Source organism: Rhinichthys klamathensis, unplaced genomic scaffold (assembly GCF_029890125.1).
Source record: "Rhinichthys klamathensis goyatoka isolate OS25496 unplaced genomic scaffold, OSU_Roscu_1.1 h1tg000121l_1, whole genome shotgun sequence".
Taxonomy (NCBI): Eukaryota; Metazoa; Chordata; class Actinopteri; order Cypriniformes; family Leuciscidae; genus Rhinichthys; species Rhinichthys klamathensis.
This window is the reverse complement of record NW_026606658.1, coordinates 3,677,460-3,696,001: the sequence shown is the minus strand read 5'-3', so window position 1 is coordinate 3,696,001 and position 18,542 is coordinate 3,677,460. Positions and strand designations below refer to the sequence as shown.

Here is an 18,542-nt window from a genome sequence, read left to right as displayed (position 1 = left end):
TTCGTGCTGTGACTTTTAAAATTATTTTCTGATGTCAGTCACTATAAATCAAGGGTGCAAAAATTTGTCTAATTTGATCATTTCCAAACATGATTAACAATGAAAAAGTCTACACCATTTAAATTAAATGTGGGGCAGCTTGCACTGAGCAAACAGAATTAGTGCAAATTAGTGTTCTTGAGAAATAAATAACATTGTGAATATGACCAAAAAATGCAAATAGAAAAGGACAGAACATAAAGAAACGAAGAAGACAAAAATAATGGAGAGCACTAGGGTTGGGCAATATGACCAAAATCGTATTTCACGGTATGAACAATTTTATTTCACGATAACGATATCTCTATTTTTATTTTATTTTTGTAATTAAAAATAAGAACAACCATTTTCTCTTTGTCTCAATGTTAATCAAACAACAAAAGACAGACAGACAGCTCCTTTTAAGACAGAATGCAGGATCCAATTTACTGACACGCATCCGGTTTTCACCCAATTATTTACGTCAATGTAAGACATAACCGACTGTTTACGTGAATACTTCACGGGCATTCTGACATTATTGTACATCTATATGACAATTTGAACGCAATAGCATGCGATCGCAAATTAAATTCTCTTTCGCATCTTGTCTGAGAGAGGCGGCTTTCTGTGCGCACGCTTTTAGTGTATGTTAGTCTCAGCCTTAGACGTCACGGCAACGGACCGTTGGCTGAATGTCTGGTGCAAATGGCACACAAAATTGGAAACCCTTGAGGAGATTCAAAGTCTTCATCTTATTGGTTGAATTCTACAGGGACACGTGTATCGCGTTCTTTAATGGTCCACCTGAACACAAAGATGATGTGACCCCAAACCCCCTTATGGAAGCAAGCCGTGTGTTTACAACTGTGACAATGAGCGCTTATCAAGATCAACTAAACGCTGGATTTTCAAAAGTATGTGAAGTACGTAAAGTTCACGGCATAGACTCTTTAAAATACGCCCAAGAGTCTGTTATTGACATCGACGTTACATTTTCATGCCCCTAAACATAAGGAAAAAAACAAACTGTGATTGATTGCTTTACAAGTCAGTCAGGTGGCCTCTGGGCGGTCGTTGGCCAAAAGTCTGGCTACGCGAGCACCAACCGCATGGAGTTCCTTTTCACATCTTATTGCGCTCAACATCAAGCACGTCCCACTCTTTATTTTCTCATTCATGCATGTTTCTTTATCACTCTTACGTGTATACAACTTTAAAGGGGTCATATAATGCCATTTTTGTACAAGTTAATATGAATGTTTAGGGTCTAAATAAAAACTTTGTAATATACTTGTATTAAAGATTCTCATTAGTATTTTAAGAAAACACTAATTTTACCTGGTCAAAATCAGCTCTGTTTTCAGCACGCTGTTTCAGTGCATATGCCTTTAAATAATAAACCCCGCCCCTCTATTCTGTGGGTGTTTAGACAGCGCACGTGAAGTGTTGCCTTGACAACAGTTGAGGGTATATTTTGGAGAAAGAATGGCAGTCTCTTGGAGTCTCTTGAGGACACATCTGTGCAATCGTATCAGTTTGAACCAGAGTCGCACCCGGAACAAGATGACGGCCGCAAAGAAGTTCGACAATTAAAACTCGAACAGGACGTTTCTGAATGGTTGGTTAACGTAATGTCACTTTGATCTATCTTTGTATGCACTGGCAGGGTAGAGTAGTGAGATACGAACGCTGTGTTTACTGATGTATACGTTAGTTCATTGACAGATTGACGTTACAACTAATGGTCATGAAAACCTTGTTCCCGTGATTTGCAAAGATTAATATAAAGGTTAATACAACTTTACACTCCCTTCTTCTGGAGGTGCAGAGGGAACATAAATAGTTGGTACCGATTATTTTTTCAGGAGCAGCTTCTTAGCAAAACCAGCTTTATACTGACCCTCGTTTATAAAGAAGTCTACGATAAATTATTCGCGCAAAAATATTCCCATCGTAAACAAAACTCAGCCACTGCGTCTTCAGCGGTTCAAATTTAGGAACATCAAAATGATTTCTGTGTTTGTTATTGCACCCAAGAACAGAACAACACAATCGCTTAGAGACCATTCTGCTCCAGTGTATCAACAATGACGGACTATGATGAGAGCTCGCTCAGGGCGAGTCTGTGTGGAAACTGCTGTCAATCAACAACCGTGGGAGGGGCGTCACACGGTGAAACGGCTCGATTTGAGACAGGGGAATCCATATAAGGAGATTAAAACAAAACCACTGGATGGATTTTTATCATTAAATGATGGTTGTGTGCAGGCACTGCCAACACACATTGCAGTACAATCAACTTGTAAAAGTGCATGTACCATTATATGACCCCTTTAAGTAGTGCTGTGCTACGAGGATATATTTACATATGGCGAAATAAACTATATAGTAAAATCTCTCGGTTTATACCGTGGACACGATATATACCGTCATAATGCCCAGCCCTAGATAGCACACACCCTTCTCTGTTTAGAGTTACTCAACTGCACAAAGGCCAATTCTATGCTAAAGGATGAACTCTTCTGAAATGCTAAACTATGCAACAAATGCAAATAAAATGACTAAAATCACACAATTAACCAGTTGCATGATATTTGCTCTGAGCTGATAATACAAGATGCTATTCATCAACCTAACAACAGCTGTTGAATACACATGGCATACAAAATTAGACAATGAACCGTGACCTATGACCTGTACAGTCAGGTGAGACAGTTCAAGGTTCAGAGGTTACCTTCTTCTTGAAGCTCTGCTCCACTTCCCATAGCTGGGCGTGTCTTTCAGACACAGCAACCTGCACCACATCCTGTTTTTTATTTATCCTGTTCCTCCAGTCTTCTTCTCCACTCTTCTTCAAGAGGGCCAGCCTGCAAAAGACAGAATCTTATGAACTCTTGCAGCCATCTTAATTATTAAATGTGTTGCCTTGTGAACACATTTGAGTTTATGATCTAATAAAAATTATTTACAATTTTAAATGCTTGAAATTAATTTTGTAGATGCATTTGAATTTATCCTACTTACGAATTTCTTCACAAAAATATTCATTTACATTTTAATGGATGAAAAAGACAGAATAGTGAAAATAAAAACAGCTAACAAGAGCCAAACATGCATGGGAACTGCTGGAAAAGCAACCCAGGAGGACACCTCACAAATAACGTCTAATTTGAAGAAGCTAACTGAAGAAGAAACTGTCATTCGTTAAACGACAGTAATTCGATTACCAATTTGTTTTGATTAAGTTACATTGAACTAAAGTCTGTGCCCCAAGCTTAAAATGACACTTTTTTGACATGGACATTTTTGTCATTAATGGACCTATGTGTAACTTTTTTTAATTGACGCACAAGGGTTAAGTTTAGATTTTTAAGTTTATTAAGAGTATTTATGTAATTTCATCATTTTAATAACTTTGCTATTATTTAAAAAAAAAAGGTAAAAAATTATGGTATATTTAAAAAAAACAATTGGGTGTGTTAAAACTTTTGATTATGATTGTATAACCAAACATGACAAACAGAAAATTATATTGCACATCTATCTCTGTTGAAAAATAAACAAAAACAACGCATAGGCATTTTTCATGCTTATTCACACACATTTAAGCCAACTCATTTCAAGTGTGGGTACATATTTGTATCTGCATACAGATGAGTGGTTTTCATTATGTCATTATTAATCAATTTAACCAGCTTGCGTCAGCTTGCTTCCTATGGCAACAGACAGCTGCCCATCAGTTACACAATACTTTGATCTCTAACCGTACACAGCAGTCCAGATCTGACTAAAACAAACCAATCAATGAAAATACACAACACCATATAGAGTTACACTGAAATGGAATATCTGTCTCTCTTCATCTGTATGCTTAATGTCAGACCACAACACAAGGATGCAGTCAGACGGTATCATTTCTATTAACAATGAACTAGTCTTAAGTCAAAAATTGTATAAGGACTTTGAGCATCTGATACGTTTCCATTTCTAATGTAATTTTTTATCCTAGCTCTCACTCTAAATGGAAAGGACAATGCAACTATATTTATTTGACATATATTCAAAAGACACACAGAGCAACCTACTTTCCACAAATAGTCAGTGGAACACAGTTTGAAAAGACTCCGGCACCCTCAAAAAATATACAATTTACAATGTCCTGCTTTATACAAAAATGGAGGAATATTTGTTTTCAACATCTATAGTTTAAAATACATTTTCCTATTCCAAGGACAAAACAATAATACGACATTCTTCTAGCTGACTTCCATATAAAAAACAAATCACAAACTTTTCAGAAATATCATTAGGGATATTTCACACTTTCATACACTGACCTGTCTTTGATGGACATCTGTCTGGCAGACATGATGTCTGAGAGCTGGTCTCCCTCCTCTGATTTAAAGTCTGTCTCCTGCTCTTCTTCTCTCCTGTCGTCCTCTAGGAGGGGTCCGGCTGACTCTGCGTGTGTGTGTTGTGCAAGAGAGTCACTCCGTAATGAGGATAAGCCCTGCGATACAGCTGGCGCTGCACGTACTGTGGCTGTGTGCACAGGAAGATCTGTTGAACACAGACACAGGAAAGGGTTAGAGCAGCTCCAGTGATACCATCAATAACAGCTCAGTGACAGGCGGAGCCACCACAGACACCCAAAACACAGCAAAACTCTCTCACACACATTCAGTCCTGTCAAGAGATGACGCTCACGTAAGCATGCGAATACACACACAGTAATGAACACTGTGATGAATAAGAACTGCTACACAGGAAGTGAGTGTCAGTTTCTAAGCATAAAGGGAAGCTTTGTTGCCAATGATGTGCAACATGTGGCTTACACAGACATCTTTCTGTCTTTTTAAAGGGGGGATCTTTAAAACCATCAGCCTGCATGACAGACACAAAACAGGAAGACGCAACAGAAGAGACGGACATCACATCCTATCCACACCTATCTGTTTTGTAGTCACATTGATATCAGCACAGAGCACATGTACAGCTGTCTCTGGAGGAAACCATCATAACAAGCCATCCCTGATAAAACAAAGTACGGTACAGTGTACATGATTGTCTGAATTGTAGAGTACGATTGGGTTAGATGAACTTTAATTTCCTCTTAGCCACATGTAACTAAATCTAAATGTTTTCAAAGTATTTTTTTTTATGGGGATTTGCAGGCACATTATTATTATTATTATTATTATATTTTAAAAGGTAAAGTTTGACACTTGGGGTAAGATGCAGAAAAAGCCTCCACAGGGTATGGTGTAATTTTAAATACTTAACTGGAATTAGCATTTACTAATTCCATATAACTCATCTTTTACATGTTTTCCCCCCTTGATTGTGATTGAGACCATTTTAATTTGAATGTTTGATTTATTCTTTTTAATTAAAGACACTTTTTCAAAGAATAGACAACAGTTATATGCTGTTTTTGAAAAGTCTCTTATACTCACTAAGGCTGCATTTATTTGATCAAAAATACAGTAAAAACATTAATATTGGTAAATATTATTACAATTTAAAATAACTTTTATTTTAACAAGCAAAGCTGAATTTTCAGCATCATTACTCCAGTATATTCAGGGTCACATGATCCTTCAGAAATCATTCTAATATGCTGATTTGGTGCTCAAAAAACTGTTGTGCTGCTCAATATTTTTTGTGGAAACAGTGACATTTTTTTCAGGATTCTCAGATGAATAAAAAAAGTTTAAAACAGCACTTATTTGACATAGACATCTTTTGTTACATTATACATGTCTTTACTGTCACTTTTGTACAATTTCATGCATTCTTAAGTATTAATTTATTTCAAAAACATCTCACTGACCCCAAAGTCATACTTGGCAGTGTAAATTATTAATAATGACATCAGATTTATTTAACATATTGAGCAAATATCAGATTATTGCTGGGACCTGACCCTTATCCCAGGGGGCTTTCTGCCCTATTTAGGGGCTCATCTTATAAGTGAGAATAATATAATATAATATAATATAATATAATATAATATAATATAATATAATATAATATAATATAATATAATATAATATAATATAATATAATATAATATAATATAATATAATATAATATAATATTGGATGATGTGTCTGTGTCACCAACCCGTACACACATCTCTGTATATGTCACTATTTACCAGTAAATATTCACACTGCTCTTACGGAGAGCATTTTTTCTTATTATTAAATAGGAAAATGAAAAAAATGAGTGCATAAAATAACAGTACAGACACACAGAAACAGGTCTACGAGGAAAGATGGCACTTAAAACACAAATCAAATACACCACCAATATTCCTCTACCTGACATGGCTGCCTTTGACTTGTGCTCTCCATCTGTTTCTGAGAGGTCCTGAGAGGTCACCAGCACCTTATTGTGCCCTTTAAGCTCCTCCCAGTCTTTGGCTGGCTGAGCGTGTGGTGTCCGTTTCATGGTCTCTGGAGAGGGCAGCTTCCTCTTCCCCATGTTCAATACCAGTCTTTCTCCTTGGGTCACCAGGGACACATCTGGACTCTGGTGTGACTGGATCTCTTGGGCAGGTTGAGGATGGTGAGGTGGGGAGAGGGTCTTCTCATAGTAGGCAGGGCCAGATACATTGGACATGGTCAAGTGGATGTCCCCAGCATGTTCAGTTGAAACAGTGGAGGATCTCAGAGCCGAGGTAGAGGTGGACGCAAAACGAGCTCCACCCGCAGGCTGCAGCTACAAGAGGACAACAAAAGAGTGATGGAGGACAGGAGCAGATGGTATTATAGGAAATAGAGTAGAAGGGAAAGATGGAAGGATTTGAGAGTAAACCGTGTGAGAAAGAAAAAGAAAGATAAGAGCAAGATGGTAGATTGAGGGGAAGGTGAAAGAGATGGGGTGAGAATAAAAATTGAGTCAGCAAGGGGCAGGAAACAGCACATTCATCAACAGTTCATCAGCACACGTGTCGATCATGCTGACTAATCAGAGGCTGACTTAGTGCATTTCCTGTAGCTGAAAGGCAAGCATCAAATCAGCCAGCCACTAACACAACCATTCACAAAACCATGCCCTTTATGCACTGAACCAAACTGTTCCCATCATGCCCTCAGAAACAGACACATTGAGTCACAGACTCAATCGATAATATGTCAACTCTACTGTGTCAGCAGGGCTTTAGGCAGAGCTGTGCATTCAGAACAAGATCACCGACTTCCAACTGAAGTAATCATTTAGCAAATTACGCTGACTCATTTGTCCTGTTAGCTTAAAGGTACACTGTAACTTTTGGAGCTCTAGCGGTTAATAAACAAAACTGCACTTGCCTTGTTGCAGAAGAACATTGAAGCCAGAGCTACTTCTCTCTGTTTATGTGTATGACAAGTCACAATACTGGGCTACTCCGCAGCGGTTGGTGTCCCGCTCGGCCTAAAATAGTCCGAATATAAACACTTATAGGCCGTACCGTAGTGATTCATAAGACAAAAACCGTTTCAAAGATGCATTCATAATGTACTCGCTTATTAAATAAAAGTTGTAAATTTGGAGAAAAAAAAAAAGTTACACAGTGTACCTTTAAAAACACTCAAAATCTATGATAAATATTCACATGATAACACTCAAAATATTAATATGATAGTAAAAATAGAAGGGAACAATAATGCATAGGGGTGGGCAGTATGATCAACATTTGACATCACGATACAGTAATAGTTTTTTTGCTGGTGTATATTTTTAGCTATGTGGTAATGCCCATTATTATTTAATGTAGCAGACAAATTCTTTGAAAATTAAAAGTACTTGTTTTGATTGATTTTCTCTTTTTACTTTACATTTTTATTTGTTTACTTGATTGATGCAAACCGAAAAAAATATATGATTGTACATAAGAAAACTCTTTTAGTTCTTTCATTTAGGGCATTTTCAGACCTGTAGATTGTTTGCTTTGTTCTGAAACCGAGACGTAAATTGTTACAATGTAGCATTTTCTTATCAGTCCATTTCGCTTTCACAATTCAACATTTTAAAGCATACCCAAAATGTGTTTAATCTAATTACATGTGAAATTGGTCCTGAGAGGACACCTGTTTGCGTTTAGAGATTCCACTCAATAGTGGTCATCCATCACAGATATCCAAATGTATATAAGCCTTGATTACTGTTCCAATTAATAAGTTACAAAGTATATATATGTACACCATATATATATACACACATTCACACATACACTGTCACTTGGGCAGTTATTTACCCCTAAATAGTACATATTAGTACCTTTTGAAAGGGTACCGCCCCAGTGACAGCCTTTGTACGTTTTTTCCCCTGATATATAAATAAAACAGCATCTTCCAAATTATCAATATGTGATTATCAAAGACAAAACATTATGACTGTTATTTCAAAAGAACAAAGACTGAAGCCTGTACTCGAGCTACCGGCAATCTGGAAATACATTCATATAGCAGCACACCAAGGATGATAACTGTAACAATAACGATAAGATACAATTTTAAAAATCATTCTAGATTTAAAAGAAAAGTCCACACCACGACTATAATGATAACACAGAGAAATTATTTTGGATTCACTTTAAAAAAAAAAAAAAAAAAAATCCAGCTGATGAATGATAAAGACTATTGAAAGCCAATCAGAATCCATTCTGCTTTAAAGACAGATCTCAAACACAGTGTTATGTTTTAGTGTAGTTATTGTAATAGTTATTGTTCTTGGTGTGAACAGGCCTTTAAAAGACTTCTTTGGGATTGTAGGATTTACATTTAAGCAAGATGCTTATAAGAAATTCCTGAATTCAGCCTACTGGCACATAGGGACATATATGCTGAAGCATTAGAACAACTGCTTCTAAAACACAGGACAATGGTTTTACTGCAGGCAGTGTAAAACCTTGGGTTCTATAAAGCATCATATGATTCTAGAGGACTCAGGCATCCTCACATGTTCCAGATCACTCAGATCCTCTGAGAACTCCGATTCCTCGTCAAACATCTCAGAACCAGAACCATCCTGCATCAGAAATAAACCCCTTTAAATGCTCAAAGCTCAATCATGTGCGTGTCTGTGTGTGTGAGAGAGAGAGAACCTGTGTACATTGTGTACCTGGCTGCTAATTGTTCAATCGACAAAATTTTTTTTTTTTTAAACCATCAGCTATCAAAAGTTTGTGGAAAGACATTTGTCAATGGTTAAGCGGTAGGGTTAGGCTGTCATTTTATCCCTCCGATTTTTTTTCCTTTTATAGTCAAATTTAAAATAAAGTGTGTCTAATAAGATTGGACTCTTTTTTAGGGGAAAAGTATTCGGATGACCTACTACTTTGCCAAAGATTCTGAAGGGCGTCCAGTGGACACTTTACTATCCCATTAGGCCACAGGAGAGGATTTGTGAATGTGGACGCATGTAGTGCGTCTGGATTACATTCATACTACACATTCATACTATATTGAATATAATCGTAATGAAGTATTTAAAAAAACTGTAGTGCTGCATCTGATTTTGAATGCAGCCTATGACTTCTACTAAACATCCTTTCTCTTACAGGATATGCATTTGTTGAGCTATGTCGGTTTCTGTCTGACTGGCTTTGTAGCTTCATTGTTTGTTTGCTTGTTTGTTTATTTATTTTTTGTCTTTTCTCTTTACCTCCAGTATTCAATAGACATCCACTATATGGCCAAAAAGCATGTCCACACCCAAACACCACACTCATATGTGCTTAATTTCATGACCAGTCATGATTCATGATTTAAATGACATGGAGTAAAGTACTAAACTGATGCAATTCTCATTTGAAACATGAATAAGCATGGTTTAATTATTCAATGAAGGGAGAGACATGGTACGTACCTGTTCAACCTCTCCAAGTGTGATTGGCTGAGTCTGGTACCGAGTGTTGTTTCTGCGCGCACGAGTGTCTCCTCTGGCCCGAGGGCCGTGGTTGGAAGGCTGTGCTAGGCGATTGAAGAGTGCCATCTTCTCTGCCAGAGTGAGCGTGGAAAGGTCTGGTTCCTCTTGGCCATCCTCCCCTGGGGATGCATGGCGAACTTGATCTGTCTCTGCCGCCTCTTCAGCCAGCCGAACCTCTCTGGCCTGTTCCCTCACCATGGAGGTTTGCTGAGACGATGCCTGCAAGCTGTATGACACATCCACAACAGACTGCTCAGGAACACTCAATGCGTTTCATATGAAATTCATTACATCACCTGGGCTAGGCGGCATGACTATTTACAATGTGCAATAAAGATAATAATAAAGAAACAACACCATGTTATCAAGTTACATATTATAGATTAAAAACACATGCATGGATAGACTATACAAGCAATTGTGATTCATGTAACAATTTGAATAAAGCAGTATAAATGTAACCACAAAGAAAAATTGGCAACATTTTGGATGTGTTGTTCATTCCATAGACATGTATTCATTTGTGTGGATAAATGGACTGTTAAACATTTTCATGCATAATTAATTCTCTTTGCATTAACATTATAGTAGCATGTGCAGACAAACATGTCATGCTGTTTTATATGCTCAACATGTGTCTGATGAAGCAAAAATAAACAAGTGGCATGACTTGAATCCCTCCCAGCAATGTCTCATACTTTTTCAAGCCATTCAGACCTAGTTGAGATGGATTTTTATTATTTCATGACTTTACAAAGCCTTACTAACAATTCCCTTATGTATACAAATCCGTGGCTAATATAATATAAAGTACTATCTAGATGCTTAACCAATACTGTAGTTCAACACAAGTCAGTGAAGATCAGAATCAGTTTATTTGTAGTCATTAAATAGTGGGTGTGCTAACTAAATTCTCACTCTTAATTCTAATGGTAAATTTAAGCATGACTTAATGTTAGACAAATGTTCTGTGTTGGCCTGACAGTACCAGAAGAGGGTGCTGCTTCTTAATTACGTCTGTCTTCCTACATAAACCACAATCCTTTGACAAGCACATTTTTAAAACTTAAATATATATACTACCCTTCAAAATTTGGGGGACAGTAAGATTTTTTTTATATAAATTAATACTTTTATTCAGCAAAGACTACACTTTTCTCATGGTGCATGGATCTACAGAGATTCTCTCAGCATGCTTTCAGTGACAATCATTAGTACTTGTAAGTGTGACTATGCCTGTATAACACACACGCTCATGTGAGTGTTTATATGCGTGTTCTGAGTACCTGAATTTGGTCACAGAGCTGTTGAGTATAGTGTGACTAGGAACACGCGCTACAGAGGTTTGTACAGTCGCGGACTGTGACAAGTGGCCAGGGACACTTTAAACCACACAGAGAAGGAGGAAAAGAAACAGAGAAAAAGGAAAAAAACTGAAGGAAACTGAAGAAAACAGATCAGAAATACATACACACCACATGAAGTAAAAGGAAGGGATAGACGTATGAAGGAAAAAATAGCATTGAGAAGAATGTACATCCATATTAATTTGTTTATAGATTCATGTTGTATGATGCTTTTCATTTTGGGGTCAGATTTCTTATCTTTTGAAAGATATGTACACTTTTATTCAGCGAGGACACATTAAATTGATCAAAAGTGTCAGTAAAAACTTATATTGTTACAAAACGTTTCTATTTCAAATAAATGCTGTTCTTTCGAATTTTCTAATCATTGACAAATCCCAAAAAACAGTTGTTTATGTGGTTCATCATGGTTTCAACAAAAATATTAATATATACGTTTCTTGAGCACTAAATTAATCATTTCTAAAGGATCATGTGACACTGAAGACTGGAGTAACTGCTGAAAATTCAGCTTTGACATAACAGATTTTTAAAATATATTTAAAATAGAAACAGATATTTTAAATTGTAATAGTATTTAACAATATTACTGTTTTTACTGTATTTTTGATTAAATAAATGCAGCCTTGGTGAACATAAGAGACTTCTTTCAAAACATTAAAAATCTTACAGACACCAAACTTTTGAATGGTAATTTATCTTGCCAAATTTTCATGTTGACTGTAAATGTGGAACCTAACAAATGTAAACATTTGAGTTTTCCCCCTCTAACTTAAAAAACTGCCTCACTTGAAAGATCTAACGGGTCACATACAGTATGAACTTACGTAGCAGCAATGACCACTTCCTCTGAGGTGACCGGCTGAGTGCGGGAGCGATCCTGACCTCTCCTCAACCTCCGCTCAACGGCAGGATTACGGCTCCATGCCTTCAGAACTGAACCATCTGAAGTCTTCTCCAGCTCCTAAGAAATAGTAAGACTTCATAAGAAATAGTTTTACACAATAACAAACTTTAATAAATAAATATAAATTATATATATATATACATACATATACATATACGTATATGTATATGTATATGTATATGTATGTATGTATGTATGTATGTATGTATGTATATATATATATATATATATATATATATATATATATACACACATACAGGATATCAAATCAAAAATTCCTTCTACTCAAGTTTTTACTGGACTCACTAAATTGTGTTTTTGGTCACATTTTCTTCTGGAGTTTTAAATGTCATATTGAAGGAATGTTGATAATAGTGGGGTAAATTGACTGAGGTGTGTCCTCTTTCACACACTTGGAATGCAAAATGAATAAGACCATTAACAGAAATACGAACTGAGTACTAGTACTGAGACCTAGTTATTTTTATTGGTGGCATTTTATTCAAATTAAATGTTTGTGAAAAAAAAAAAAAAAAACGTTTAGATATCAATCTGCATATGCGATGGACATGTGTTATGCTCCTCTTTGCTCACTTTTTAGGGTATCTTGAGTAAAACAGTTCTATATTTAACAAAGCACATACAAAAGGCCTGGACCGGAAGTGATGTGACATGTTTTACACAATACAGAAGTTTGTTGCGCATAACCTCCATTGTTAGGCACCATAACATGTTCTGAATCCAAAGGCTATTTTTAATGTGTGCTTTACGTAAGGGGCGATATATGAGTGGTATGCATGAGTGACCATTGATGGTGTTGATACCAACGAAGAGAGTTTCAAATAAATCCCCAGCAGAAAGAGCAGAAGCACTCTTCAGGGTTTGGAACAGAAGTACAGACATACTTAAGCACCACATACCCTGAAGAGAGAGCGTTTGGCAGCGACACTCAGCTTTGCTCTGTCATCTAGCTTCTCTTCATCCACTGGAAAAACAAAGTAGAGATGAGTCAAGCTTTTTCATGAGAACCATTTCATGAAACCCCATGACTTTCAGAGGACAACACAATACTAAACACATGGTAGAAATGTTACGCAAGCAAGTTTCTGCTTCTCCTCTGCTCTGAGGTTAACCTTAAAGGCACAACAGTGCAAAATAAATGCAATACATGCAATGTATTACATTGATATATTTTCTAACAAAGCCTAGCGTGACTACTGCAACACTAAAAGGGGTCTTATAAATTCATCCTTTTACTTTTAGCCAGAGGTCCACTTACAATGCTGAATCAGTTAATATACACTACTACACTTAACTGTTTATATAAAAATATCAAGGAAAACAGTAATATGATCCTTGAATGTTTTTTTTTTACATATTCATTGAGGCAGCACATTGAGTAACAACTGTTCAAAGGTCTGGGGTCAATATTATTTTTATTTTATTTTTCAAGAAATTAATACTTTTATTCAACAAGGAAGCATTAAATAGATTGATAGAAGTGAGTAAAAATATTTAGAATGTTACAAAAGATTGCAATTTCAAATAAATGCTGTCCTTTCAAAAAATCCTAAAAATGTTTTCTACAATGTTTGAGCACCAAATCAGCATATTTTGCATTTCTGAAGGATCATGTGACACTGAAGACTGGAGTAATGATGCTGAAAATTCAGCTTTGCCATTACAGGAATAAATCACATTTATATTATATTAAAATAGAAAACAGTTATTTTAAATTGTTATACAATTTCACAATATTGGGGTTTTTACTGAATTTTTTTATCAAATAAATGCAGCCTTGGTGAGCAGAAAAGACTTGCAATAAACATTCAAATAAAATCTTATGGAGCCCAAACTTTTGAACGGTATAGATGTTTGTTTCGGTGAACACTACATTGCGATGCAAGTTGACATTGCTTACACATACAGTATGGTTAGAAAAGCAAAGCAGTAGTTTTAACAGATCCAGAGGCCCCAGAAAGTAGGTCTGTTGCTCTCTGGAGTATTCATGGATTCACTAAACAGAAGCAGTTTGGCAGAGTTATCTTTAAAGTCACAGTGCCATGTCTCCATAAGCTTTTCCAAGTGAAAATGTTTCCCAGTCAGTTTAGACTCAGATTAACAGGAACTTATTGTATGTAATATTAACAATGTCTATTTATACAACAGTGGTGCACAGATATGAAACAAATGCAAAAGTTATGTAATGTTATTGCATCATCCTGCACCATCACATAATAAATCTAAGACAGCATCTAAAGCTTGCTAGAGTGACTTTCCATTTTAAAAAGTCATAATAGGAAAACATGCTGAAAAAACGATTTTGTAGTGTATGCAAGCAAAAAGACTTACCCTCAGGGCTTAGTGATTCAGGGCTTGGACAAGACCTAAAGAGAACAAAAAGTAAAGTCTTACAATTAAACTCTTATAATAATTTTCCAATCCTTACCGATCTGTTTAATTGTATCAACCAGCTGATTAGGAAAAAAATTGCAACAAATGCAGCAGCATATTTAGGAAAAGAGGAATCAGGAAAACACAGCAGCTAGTGGGAAGGTGCAGAAAACACATCAGAACCGCTTAATCCACAGCGTTAGACAGAATTATAGATTTCGCCACATGCCACAGAAACAAGAGAGGAAAAAAAAATACAAAGAACCTTTCATAAAAACCACTGACCAAACATTTGGATTAGAATCCACTACACATAAAAACATTATACAGCGTGTGTATTATATAGCATTAGAGATAGTAAGCCAAAAGCTAACTTTAATCAGTGAATTTGTAAATACAGTGCCATTAGAAAAATAAAAGTACTAGACATGACACAAGCCAACGTTTTCTGGGTTATTACCAAAAACAATTTATTAGACTACATCAAGTGTAATTTTAATGTGCACTCCAGGCTAAATCCACAATAACGTGCATAAATCTACTCATGAGGCCTACCGGTCCAACTGTTCACGCTCAGTTGATGTGATTGGCTGAGTTCTAAACCTCTCAGATGTCTTTCTATTCTCAGTGGGACAAATATACCGCAAAGGGCGACGAGATAACCGATCTTTGACCCTCTCACTTCTCCAGGGTGCCTCTGTAACCACAGGCAGCTCTTCTGCCCTATTATGTCACAAAGCAGGACTGAATGAGGCAGCATTGAAGAATGGCAGGTGCATAGGCATGACAGAGCAAAACACCAGAGCTTGATGAACTATTCATCTGAGCATCCTCATAGTGGGTTAAATGAACAACTGAAAACAAACATCAAAAGTGGTTAAGAATTATTCTGTCAGCACATTTAGCATAAACATCCAACATTGTCTCTAGAAAGGCAAGGATGCCAAGCAAAGGTGAGACAAAAGACAGGAAGAGATGGTTAATTATTATTGACAGTGCACACTAGTCAAGCTGAGCAGCATGATAGCTAAAGGAATAGAGCATTCAAATCTGCTGGTTAACTCTGAATGAGCGATTCCTCTGTAATATTACGGTATTTTCCTTCATTTAATTCTCAGAGCAATTACATTATGAGATTTTGATTGTTAATCGTCAATGTTAGACAGGTTAGTAAGTCGATACATCATAATAATGTACCACCACCTACAGTTCGGCTTTCCGGGGACTCGCAACACTTTCCAGATAGGTGTGGCGAAGTTTGGCCACTGAAACCCTGGCATCATGGGATAGGTGATCGCCATTGGGCACAGCCTCTCTGACTGGGTCCTGGATGGGGTTCTCTTGAAAAGCTGTCTTTTGGACATTTCTAACATCCAGGGGTTTGGATGAATTTGGCATACATCTCCCTCTGGAGGTCTGAACTGGGGCGTAGCAGCTAGCGTCAGCCCACTTATGGGCCTCTCGAGCTCTTGCTTGCATAGACTCTTCAGCCTGAAGACGGGACACATGCTCTGTGTAAACTTCCTGCCTTGACCGACCTCCACGCCACCCTCTGGGGTCATCTACAACACCCTCGCTCCTGTGCCCACTGATGCCTGGATTTACCTCCATGTTGTCAGCACCTCCATGGCACGAGTCTTCTGTGCTCCGTTCTTTATGTCGAATCTCAGAGGGTAAAACGGCCTTCCTGCTCCGCAGTAGCCCCTCTGTCCTCACATTCTGTTTTCCCTCCACTTCTTCAAGTACTTCCTGAATCTCTAGTTTATGCCTGGAACCAGGTTCACTACCCATAGAAAAGTAGCTCTGGCACCCCAGGTCATGGCGTTCCTCTTTCCCAGGGTGGGTCAGCCGCTGCTTGGCTGGAGCATCATGGAGGGTCCGAGTGTGTGGGTGATATTGAGGGTATGCCTGGTATGCCTCTGTTGTTTGACCCCTGTGAAATGGCTCGTCACGGGCCAGTCTCTCCCTAACTCGGATTCTTCAGAAGAAGAGAAAAGGGTTGGTTACTTAGAATAAAATGAATAAATAAAATAATTTTAAATAAAATAAAATAAATAAATAAAAAATAGAACTGTTTCATGGGCCTGGAAGTAAGTGAAAGAGAAAGAGTCTGATCCAACCAAAACAACCCTTAAGCCACAGAACCAGTTGAAGCATCTCAATATGGTTTGTGCTTATTAGAATGTGGTTAAAAGCAACCTTGACAGTATTTGGAATAAAAAGACACTAAAAGTGTGTCAAAGTGGATGTTCTCAGTGGTCGAAATAAGTAGAACCATGTGAAAAATTGTTTCGCTCACTGTAAAAAAAGAAAATCAAGTAGCAAAACAAAACAACCGTGATATGAAACATAGAACATACATCATGTTAAAACAAATAACCATCTTGAAACAATCTTAAAAGTGGGGTTGTAATCAAAACATTATAAACAAAGGTTAGTTCTTTGGTTCAGGGTTTTTCTTACTACTTGATGCGAAAGATCCTTAAATATGATGTTCTTCTATGCAAGGGACCCAATTATTATAATATAAATCAGCTATATTTTCATGTATAATGAGCCATTTACACTGTGTGAGGAAAAATAAAGAAAACATGTTGTTTGCTAAATTAGCTTTGATATTTGTTTTTTTATTATTTATATTCATATTATATCAAGGCCAAATTAAATTAAAATATCACATGGGAAAAATATAATCCGTTGTCCTTGATGTATAAACCAAAAGAGAAATAATTTCAGCTTAAAACAAATATTTGTAAATATTTTTTTCTCCCAAATTTTCTGTGGACCCCAATCACCTTGCGGCATCCCGGACCGCAGTTTGAAAACTCTCATTCTGACGACAAAATTCAACAGATTCTGCTTCGAGGATTTTGTATAAGTATATTTATGATCCTCAAACCATTTTCAACATTTTGATACATAAAGGCGGTTTCTTCCCTGTATATTATCGTATAGATTTCTAGCTATGGGCACCCTAACACCCAGTTAATTTCACACTACACAGCGTTTTATTACATGCTGGGTGAGGTTTGCTGATAAACTATGGTAGCTTAGTTTGTGATGACTGGCTCTTTAGGTTTAGGTCAGCAGAATCAATGCTCTAAGCAGGGGGAGGCAAAAGACTCTCTCATCCAAAACCTTTTGCAGTTAATGCACTACCAGTGAAGTGAGAAAAGAAAATCTCCTATAATACTTTTAAAAGACATCTGTTTATTTCAGAGTTACTCTCTGTGTCTACCTCTTCTTTTCCACCCATTCACCCAATTAAAAGCTCAAATTCCATTAGCTGAGAGCTACAATACTGTTAAAAACAGACTTTTTAAGCAACCCAACCATCTACACATCACATCCTTTTGTATGAGTTGTATCCCACACTCCACTAGCTGCTAAAGTCTGTTTCTCCTGACCCAAGCTTGACGGCTGCCATCTATACACTTACACTACAGTTTTACATGTGGTAACATGCACTCTTGCTGGGCTCCTCTGGAACCCTGTTTAAGTGAAACCATGCTCTGCACTGTAATTGTTGAGTCATGTGAACTGTTTTTAACCTCATCTAAGTGGACTGCATTTTCAAGACTAAATTAGAAAAATGGCTGTAACAAAATGCAGCCAAAAATTATGTTTGGGATATGGTTCATGAAAAGGAAAAAAAAAGTGGTTGAAAAGAAATGTAGCTGTGCGGTAAATGCAAATATAAAGACAGAAGATCATTTCTGTTGAAAGGGGTCATGAACTGCATTGTTTTATAATGTTTCCTGGGGTGAACTTATGTTATTATGATTTTTGTAATTTAGAAATAAAAGGCATTTTTCCAACCCTGATTTTAGCCTTCTGATTTGAACGCTCCGTTTTAAGGGTCGTGTCTGCAGTGAGACTTCAGTGTAAACGCCCATTGCTGTGATTGGCTGACATCTTTGCATATAAAATAGCTAGTA

At 36.9% G+C, this 18,542-nt stretch overlaps 1 protein-coding gene across 13 annotated transcripts in view; it reads right to left on the bottom strand.

The window, feature by feature from the left end:
* svila (supervillin a) overlaps positions 1 to 18,542 on the bottom strand; it is a 72,253-nt gene that overhangs the window by 29,119 nt on the left and 24,592 nt on the right. For 9 of the 13 annotated variants that reach the window (XR_008807486.1, XM_056255564.1, XM_056255567.1 and 6 more), the window contains exons 8-18: positions 15,812 to 16,582; positions 15,160 to 15,327; positions 14,563 to 14,597; positions 13,131 to 13,195; positions 12,131 to 12,267; positions 11,223 to 11,318; positions 9,877 to 10,162; positions 8,968 to 9,036; positions 6,348 to 6,747; positions 4,359 to 4,581; positions 2,756 to 2,888 (exon numbers count right to left, since the gene is read on the bottom strand). Coding sequence is in view for 12 of the 13 variants with exons in the window: in XM_056255564.1 (XP_056111539.1) it covers positions 2,756 to 2,888; positions 4,359 to 4,581; positions 6,348 to 6,747; positions 8,968 to 9,036; positions 9,877 to 10,162; positions 11,223 to 11,318; positions 12,131 to 12,267; positions 13,131 to 13,195; positions 14,563 to 14,597; positions 15,160 to 15,327; positions 15,812 to 16,582 (2,383 nt within the window). In the remaining variant the exon portion in view is untranslated. The remainder of the gene's footprint in view (positions 1 to 2,755; positions 2,889 to 4,358; positions 4,582 to 6,347; positions 6,748 to 8,967; positions 9,037 to 9,876; positions 10,163 to 11,222; positions 11,319 to 12,130; positions 12,268 to 13,130; positions 13,196 to 14,562; positions 14,598 to 15,159; positions 15,328 to 15,811; positions 16,583 to 18,542) is intronic. The other 4 variants (XM_056255571.1, XM_056255573.1, XM_056255574.1 and 1 more) reach the window with 4 other exon arrangements.